Source organism: Limulus polyphemus, unplaced genomic scaffold (assembly GCF_000517525.1).
Source record: "Limulus polyphemus unplaced genomic scaffold, Limulus_polyphemus-2.1.2 Scaffold294, whole genome shotgun sequence".
NCBI classification, from domain to species: Eukaryota; Metazoa; Arthropoda; class Merostomata; order Xiphosura; family Limulidae; genus Limulus; species Limulus polyphemus.
The window spans coordinates 132,822-142,467 of NW_013665904.1; the positions used below are offsets into that span (position 1 = coordinate 132,822).

The 9,646-nt window shown below is 29.2% G+C and overlaps 1 protein-coding gene across 1 annotated transcript in view; it reads right to left on the bottom strand.

The window, feature by feature from the left end:
• The window catches only part of LOC106457124 (isocitrate dehydrogenase [NADP], mitochondrial-like), a 33,225-nt gene that overhangs the window by 2,698 nt on the left and 20,881 nt on the right, over positions 1–9,646 (bottom strand). The window contains exons 5-10 of the mRNA XM_013916509.2: positions 8,812–8,955; positions 7,490–7,626; positions 6,519–6,670; positions 6,209–6,321; positions 3,835–3,932; positions 1,162–1,254 (exon numbers count right to left, since the gene is read on the bottom strand). Coding sequence (XP_013771963.1) covers positions 1,162–1,254; positions 3,835–3,932; positions 6,209–6,321; positions 6,519–6,670; positions 7,490–7,626; positions 8,812–8,955 — 737 coding nt within the window. The remainder of the gene's footprint in view (positions 1–1,161; positions 1,255–3,834; positions 3,933–6,208; positions 6,322–6,518; positions 6,671–7,489; positions 7,627–8,811; positions 8,956–9,646) is intronic.

A 9,646-nucleotide genomic window follows, 5' to 3' on the forward strand; every position in this document is an offset into this window, starting at 1 on the left:
ACATATTGGACGTGAAGAAGTGAGCAAGTTGCACGTGGGGAAAAAAACGCGCCTGATTTAAATGTCACACCTGAACGCTCACATCCTTTTAATTATGTTTGAAATTATGAACACTGCTCAACATCATGAAAATTAAACCTTATTTTCAATAAGCAATCCTGAAAAATATTTGGGGGTGCTTAACTTTTTTCCAGGTGTATATATGGTAACATGACAGCACGTGTGCCTCATCATTGGAACTTGTGTAATGTTAGTTAGACACAGCTGAAAGATCAATGAAATAAATCTATATAGATGTATAATGTTATGAGATTTAAGCTATTTAGTCAAAACATTTGTAGTTTCTTGTTATAATTTGTAGTCGTTCTAGAACAAAAAAAAAGTGTAACTTATATCTATTCCCAAATTTTTTTTGCTGGTTACATTAGAATTGACCAAACCTGTACAGAGATACAATAATAAAAATAACAGATAAAATATAATTATTTTTTTATTAACCCCCCCCCCAAAAAAAAACAACTGATAATTATCTGGAGGTTATAAAGATTTCGAATGTAAAATTTGACAATTTTCTGATGCATAAAAATATTTTGAGCCTTAAAATCAGAATTACTTTGCATGTTGGATAGTCAACATTCAAAAATAAAAAATGCGCAATTAAATCATTACTTAAAAAATCTTAAAACCTAATAAAAAAAAAATCTGATTTTTTGTGTGCTAAAGCTTTGTAATGTTTACTGATAAATCTATGTTTTGTGTATTATAAGTTATAGTTTGAAAATCATAACAAGCACGGTCCCTTGGACTGAGCAGTGAGAGAGTTAAGTGATAAACCTATTTACTATTTTTTAAAGTTTTAGAATAAAATCATTGCCTATAAAACTCCCTATCTTTAATATACAATTAAATGTTATGCAATACTTCTTTCTTGTTTGTTAAAGGAAAGGGAAATGATGATTGAAATTGTAGTATACAATGAATAGCAAAACCTAAGGTACTTTTTTTACTGAAAACTAATACGTGACTCAACTATTTCTAATTGGTAATTAATAACAGTTTTTGTATCGACTACACGAAAACTACTAAAGTGTACATTATCAAAAAATTGCATAATCTTTCAGGATGTTTAATCCATAAAAATTGGAATTTTTGAAGACTTACTTTTTTAGTCCATGTATACAACCAGCAAGATCTTTTGTCATTTTTCCAGATTCTACCGTGTCCACACATGCTTGTTCCAGCAGATGGCAAAACCTATAGTGTAAAACAAATAAGAAATAAATATGTTTTATAATATGATGTTTCAACAATGTTTAATATCCTGCTATGTGTCAATTTGGGATTCTTTATTCAAAAAACTTTACTAAGCAAAAAAAAAGAAGCAATTTGAAAGTACTGAATAATGCAATAATAATACAGATTATCTTATCATTAAAAATAATCACTTAATAACAAAAAATTTATGCATTTATAATTTGTAAGAAAAACTACAGAAAAATGATTTAAAGTTAGATGCATAATATAATCAACTATAATGTATTAACTTTATGTATAAAGGTGGGTGTTCAAGCCACAACCTTTTATGCAGTGCTATTATGTATATGACATCAGAGTTATCAACTATTCATTTAACCCTACACCAATGGACCAATTCAGTGTACATTTGGTTAAAGACAAGTGTTAGATTTAAAATGCTGTTAATGGTTACATATTTGACACTTAACATTACTAACTGATACAACAAAATATATAATAAAAAGTTTTTACAACAAGACTATTGACAAAAATATTGGTAAAGTAAAATGATCATAGAAATTTGGGAGTAACATTTGGTGAACAAAAATAAAACACTATACTCAGATTAAAAACAAATGTATATATCAGCAGTGTCCAACACGGTCACCACACGCCACATGGCAAAAATGGCTATTGACCTGTGGCAAATTGGTGCTTTACTTCTAGCACCCATGTTTTTAAATATAATCTTTAATAAAATCTATTTATATATGTACCAGTTTAAAAAAAGTGTCCAGTTTTTTATTTATTTTGAGGATAGAATACTGGTGAAACCTTACTTTTTCTGCAGTAAAAACGGTGAAATTGAAATACGGGTCGCAGATATTGGACAAAAATTTGGAGGTGGAGTTGAGATGTAGCTTAACTGATTTTATGCCTGATTTCCCTGCACTACTTAATGAAAAGATATGTCAGATTTCTCATTAATTCTATCATTAAGTAATTGAAAACATTATTGTGTATTTTTCTCCCCCCTCTATATCTATAAAAATAGTAAATTTTCTTTTGTCATGTGGCAAAAATGTTAACATATTCTCCACAATTTTGGCAATTATAAAAAACTGTCAGACACCACTGGTATATATTGTAACTTAATTATGATACCAAAAGAATAGTGTTATTCCACTAAAAATCATATAAACATAACTTTTTAAGGAATAAAATAATACGAAAATATCTGTGCACAGGAAATAAGATAAGCCTATAATTAAATATTCAAAAGTATTTTCTAAAACAAAAGTATAATATTCTGAGGATACTTCTAATAAAAAACAAACTAAATAATAATAATAATATTAATTGTACAAAGATACTATTCTAAATGTAATGTGTGGAAATCTTACTATAATGGACATAGGATGTATGTCAGTATATAATCAAAACTCCTGAGCCATCTATTGAATGGCACCACAAATAAAAATCCATAAAAAATTTCATACGTTGGGTATTCAAGATTCAGACAATTAGAAAAATAACTATGGTATGTGCAACAACCATTTCTTTATCACAGAACACAATTTTAAAGTACTCTCCTTACAACAAGAACACGACTTTCACTAGAACTGTAAGTGTTTGATTATATCTCTATTGATGTAATTTTTTCAATAAATGGTACATTTTTTAATATATAAAAATATTACAGTTTATATCAGTAAAATCTATGAAAATTTTGAGCTTTGTACATTGAATAATTTTGATGCAATGTGTTGTGTATGACTAAACAGCAATCCAAACACTTTTCCTGTGCAGTACTTCCCAGAAAAAAATAATAATCAATTTTTAGAAAATTTTCACTTTAAACAAATTTTTTCAATGAGGTATGAATACTACGGTTAGAAAAACAACCACCTGTAGGGTGGTAATTCTGCTAGTATTTGTAATTATCAGATAATTTATGCAAAAATTAGAAAAATTTGATAATATGAATTATATTGCAACTATTAAATGATTCATGAGTTAATTAAACACAAGTTCATCACCACATCTAATATATTCATCTTTCTGTAAGAAACATTAGAGTATTGTTCTTTCACTGTACTTACATCATCTACATTAGCTTCTTTAACCTTACAAAATTTTAATCTTTGATAACAAGAATTGATTTTCATCACACATAAAAGCAGCATCAAAAAGTCACTGTAGTTTAAATCAGGTTTCAACATAAACGTACAATTACAAAAAAATAACACAAGGCATAAACAACAAATTGCATCATTATTACTCTCCGAGGATGTTGTGTGAGCTAACCTATACTATTACTTTGAATACCCAATAACTTTTTTAACATGTTTAAGATGTTCTTTGATTCGAACCACTGGGTGGCATACTATGGAACTAATAAAAGACTGCAGAGAATGAAAGATTTTTGCAAATAAAGGAGGCTTTATTTATTAGGCATTTGGAACCAAGCCCTAACAATACCTCTTTGCTTCTATATACATCTTTCAAAACTATGCTGAAGGATTTGCAATAAATAATCAAACACCTTTATATAAATACAACAAAAAACAGTAGTTTGGAAAATATATAATGACCTACTTTTTCAAATCTTCATTGCCATCTAATTTGGCACGATGTTCTAAGCCACGTGTCCATGCGAAAATGCTGGCAATTGGATTAGTACTTGTTGCTCTACCCTTTGGGAACAGAAAATAAAATAGTGCATAATTAATAGGAATAACATTTTAAAAATATAATGTTTTAAACTTTCACATGGAATACATAGATATTCAACAAGCCTGGTAATTATGCCATGTTATCACTGTAAATTATTTTGATAGATTTTTGTAATTAATACAATAACTTATTATTAGGTCATTACAGAACATTCATAATCTGTTGTTTTCTCAGCAAGCTGGTACATGTTTTTAGAAATTGAGAACAAAGTTTTAACAATGGATCTGAGCAAGGCATTATTTAACTAAATTTTTAAAACAATAAATACAAAAATCCTGGACTATTTATCAGCAATCAACAGGTATTGTAGGTACAAATATTCCTAACTATTTAAAATGATCATCAGTATATAGTTTGACTAGATTTGTCTTAAAACATCTGAATTAAAATCTTTTACTACTTGCCACTTTTGTTATCTTTCTTTAAACTGTCAGTGAAATAAAACCAAATATCTAATACAAACAAATGAGTGAATAATGCCAATCCTGAATCACACTAAACAACTCTGTAGAAAAAACAAAACAAATGTAACAATAACTGCTAATTCAATTGCTTCCTATCCTACCACCACCTCTAAATTTTTTTCCTTTCCTTATCAACTTGCTATAACAACATCAATAAATAAGTCTATTATAATGAACAAGAGCAGGAATTGAAACTAAACCCAAAATAGTAGAAGCCAACAATGTTGCCAAGCTCCTAAATTAATGAGCTTGGACTGTTTTTCAGGATATGTTACCAGTAGTAGTCTAAGCACTGCAGAAATTAAATGTGCTTCAAATCATGCAGTTTTTTGTTTACAAGGGCTGTAACTGTATACCTTATCTCAATTCACTAAAAGCTTCTTATCCTGTGATTGATCTTGATATTTTATACGTTAGTATAAATATTTTCAAAATTAGGAAAAACACAAACAGATCTTGTTAATATAAGTATGTTTTATGTTATTTTCACTTGAAAAAAGTTACAAATTCAGATTTAACAAAATAATATATATCTTGTATAGTGTTTATGGTATGAAATTTTAGAAAAAACTTCAAACAATCATGACAAGAGCTAAAAACACTAGTACATCTACAATGATTGTACATTTGCTGACTTTTTAAGATTTAACTTGTAACTTCAGTAAATTCTTGCTTTTTTGTTGTTTCTTTTCTTCTCACAATGATTTTTCCATGAGGTTTTATATTTATGGCATCTGGCAACTGTTTGGGAAGCTTAAAAAATATGCCTCACACAAAAGTAATCAGCTCTGTTTTTTTTCTTGGCAATCACAAACATTAGATTACATTACCCAACCATAAGAATGGGTGTGTAATAACAATGTAATAAATCAATTGGTGGTTACCATCAATGACTCACCACCACTTCATCTCACATCTCTAGGCTTTTTTTTTTGGGGGGGGGGGGTTCCCAGGATATTAACAAACAAACATAAATAAAACACCCCTGAGAAACATACCCAAACATTTGGGTCAAGGAGTTAAGATATATTTAGTTATAAAAATAATCTTCACACAAAAAAAATTTAGAAAAGTAAAATTTTACCAGGAGGGGAAATCAAAACATTCAAAATTTATATAGAAACAAGGTTTACTCTGAGCTATATACTAATAATAAAGACATAAAATGTTTTACACAGTTAACTAAGCATCTTCAGGCAATTACAACACAATGAAAAAAAACTTCATTACCTAAGTGCCCCATACATAATTGTCATAAACACTTAACAACAGTTGAGCAAGAAAAAGGTGTAACCCATTTCTTTATATATAGTTGACTTGAACACTAGACTAATATTAAATGATTGTTTGATTTTTTAAAGTGATATTTATCATTAAATTTACAACATTAATGTTTATTTGGTGTGCACTGAACCTAGTATCCTAAAACTTTTCCGCCAGCATACAATTTAATATTTTTGTATTAAGTATCATTAATTACACACTGTTGGCCAGCCATGATTGTTATTTATTTATTCTAATAACTGAAAAACATAGAAATAACACTAAATATTTTAGATTCTTTGATTTTTCTTTTTACTACTTAAGATACTAGTATTATCATAAACATCTGTAATGGCTGAGCAGACTCAACTGGATTTTATAAAGGATTTAATTGTTTTAAACTCAGGGTCTCTTAGCTCTATTCTGAATGTTTGTACTAGATATCTTTATAACAATTTGAAATAATTTACTTACTGATGATTTATGCAAACATAAAAAAAAACACTCACTTTTTGGTGTTCACGGTAGTGTCGGGTTACTGTTCCATGCGCTGCTTCTGATTCAACAGTCTTTCCATCAGGACATACTAAAACACTTGTCATAAGACCCAGGGATCCATAACCTGTGAGAACAAGTGCTTTATACATGATTATCTCTGCAAGTTTACCAGCACATTGAAAAGATTTTTCAAGCAATAACTTTCTACTGTTAAACTAGCAGTTTCGGTATTATCTTATGAGAACAATGTTAATTATCCACCAATTACTTAAAATGATGATAATTTAGAAATATGTTATTTAATGAAATATACATGCTTGCCTTGTGCTACAACATCTGATTGTACGTCACCATCATAGTTCTTGCAAGCCCAAACAAACCCGCCCGTAGACTTAAGAACCTGAGCAACCATGTCATCAATAAGTCGGTGCTCATACCAGATTTTCTTGTCATCAAACTGCTTCTTGTATTCTCTAACATTTAAACAAATACAAGAAAAAAAAAGATCAGTTAGAAGTAATGTTATGAACCATTAGTGACAAGATATGCATATACATTTTTTTTATTTTAAAAATAATTAAAAAAGTTTTCAAGATAAGAAATTGCCACCTGACATTATCAGAAGTAAATTTTCTTTACAATTTGGAAATGATGTTTTTTACAACACATGGAAAACTTAAATCAAGCTCACTTATCCATAGAATAAATATTCTACAAATAAGACAATAGTGTTTACTTTGTACAATAAGCAGTTTCTATAATTATGTAAATGATGGAAAGATATTCTTTAAAACCAAAACTGAATTTTCTATCTCATATTTTTTATTTTACAAAAAAAGGGGGGGGGGAGCAAGAAGAAGGAAAGTCACACTGATTGCAGCAAGATAAATCAGAATAGTGCAAAGAAATATATAATGAAAAGGTAGGATAACTCAACTCACAACAAGTGAGACACAAGTTTTGTAAAAAGAAATATGATATCTGAATATGGGAGCTTGAAATTATACAGATCCAGGAGTAGGATAACTGAACTCACAAAAAATGAGATAGAAGATTTGTAAAAAAAACTATATCTGGATATGGGAGCTTGAAATTCTATAGATTCAGAAGAAGGATAACTGAACACATGAAAAATGAGACAGAAGATCTGTAAAAAGAGCTATCATATCTGGATATGGAAGCTTGAAATTCTACAGATCCACGGCAATGTTTAGTTAGATATATCCGTATATTTTTCATTTCAACTTCACTTGTTGTAAATGCGTAATCGGAGATTATTTCAAATATCATACTTTTCAAATATTTCTTCAAAAATGTCTCGGAATCGACCATCATATCTCTTCAGTATGGTGTTCTTTGTGCTCAGGTACAGTGGCCACCCTTTCATCAAAGCATACTGGAAACAGCTGTGAGCAAAACCTCTGATAGACTGTTGATAAAAATAGTATGCACTCATAAACTAACACTATTTTTTTTCTTTTAACAGAATGCAGTTGAACACGAAACATTTATGACGAGTTTCAAACTGAATTAAATAGAGAACTTTTTTTGAATAATGTAGTTATGATGCTTGTGTGGTAAATGTAAAAATCAGGGTGTGCTTAGCAATGAATCTAGTAATTAATGACTATAAAAATATACTTTTCTAAAACATTCCAGTTTAAGACCTAATGATTGTGAGCTGCATTTCTATATAAACTATAAATAAGGCGAGATACTTCATATCAGCATGCATACCTTGGGTTCACTCTGAATCAGCAAGATATTTATGCTTCAGCTTTTTACATTTCACCCATGGATATCATTGCATAGAAATTTTATCAATTATTATAAACATAAAATCAATAAGGTTTAGACAAAACTACCATATCCTACATTTTGAGTCTTTGTAGTGTATTAACACTATGCTTGTATCCTTTTCATTAACTTGAAAATGGAATTTTTTCTATTCTTATGAGAAACAAAAAAGAATGTTTATTAGATCTAGTAAACAGCAGGATAACTATAACATTTAATATCTTTCTTTCATTCTATTTAATACTTTTGTGTATATAGTTTTTTCTTTGGTTCATAAAACTCTACACGGTTGGAATGTCTCTTCACAATTTACTTTATAAAGGAACTCAATAAATCTCAAAATGAATTTGATAAATTCTTAAATCAAAAGTGTTTCAAAAACTAGATATTTTACCTCTCAATGTAGTAATAACTCTGATCAATAAATCATTTTTTCACAAGTGTTGACAAAATCATATCTAAGTGGAAGTGTGGTAGAGAAGAAACAAAAAACATTTAATTGAAAAAATATTGAGTTTTATTATTGTAAAGAAGCTATTGTTTTCCATTTGTTTGAAATACAAAATCAATTCTGTAAAATTTGCCGAGAAGCCATAGTATATTCAAACCAGTATTATTCTAAAATATTCTATTCTATATTCTTCTTCTTAAGACCAGCTGATACTAAATCAATAATGTCTTGTAAGCTAGTCATAGCATTACTAAAAATGTGTCAGATGAGTTTTGCTGTATTCCTGTTACTTATGTCTTTAATCACTCATCCTTAGTAATTTTTGATAAACTGTATGTATATTATAAAATCTTTCTAATAAATTACCTCATCTGTGTTGTACATTCCCATGACAACTCCTCCTTCCTTGAAGGTGAATACTTCTGTTCTCTCTGGATTTCCTCCACTTGTTGGGGTAAAGACAAGCTCAACCTTGCCAGGGTTTCTAATCACCAAGTCTGTTGCTTTGTACTGTAAAAAATATAACAGTTTTAATATGTAATTATTTACAGGACTTCAGATAAATGAAATGTCTTTAATATTATTTAGGTTAACCTTTATATAAGTACAATGGCTTCTGATCAAATTGCAGATTTCTTTCGTGCAAAGCTGTTGAAATTAACAGGTTAAAAATACAGCTCTTTTATTTCTCAAACTGAAAATTAATATGAAGTGTGACAGTACAAATATTAAGAATAATATGTTTTTTTTCAATACACAGAATAAGTCAGCACTGAAGTGTACTTTTACTTGAGACATTTGAATATTTACAATTATAAGACAAGTATAAACAACTAATGATTATGGGAGTGTAAAACCCATAAACATTTTTAAGTTTAAGACTGGTACACTGTTATCTGGATCCACAGAACATACTTTTGTAAAAATCTTATAATTTTTGTTTTCTCTTGTACAAAACTGCAAACATAAAAATGTAAATGTGTGTAAAACTTATATCAGTATGTTGCTTCAGCGAGGTCACGTGACTAGTGTCACGCCACTTCTCGAACCTTGGGGAATAGTCGGGAGATTACTAGATATAGGGTAGTCTGGTATATATATAAGAGGGTGACAACGTGACGGAACAATGTGTGTAGACAGTGAGTAATTGATTTGCAGTCAGAGAGTATTATTGAAGTTGAGCACATTCGCTGTTATAGCG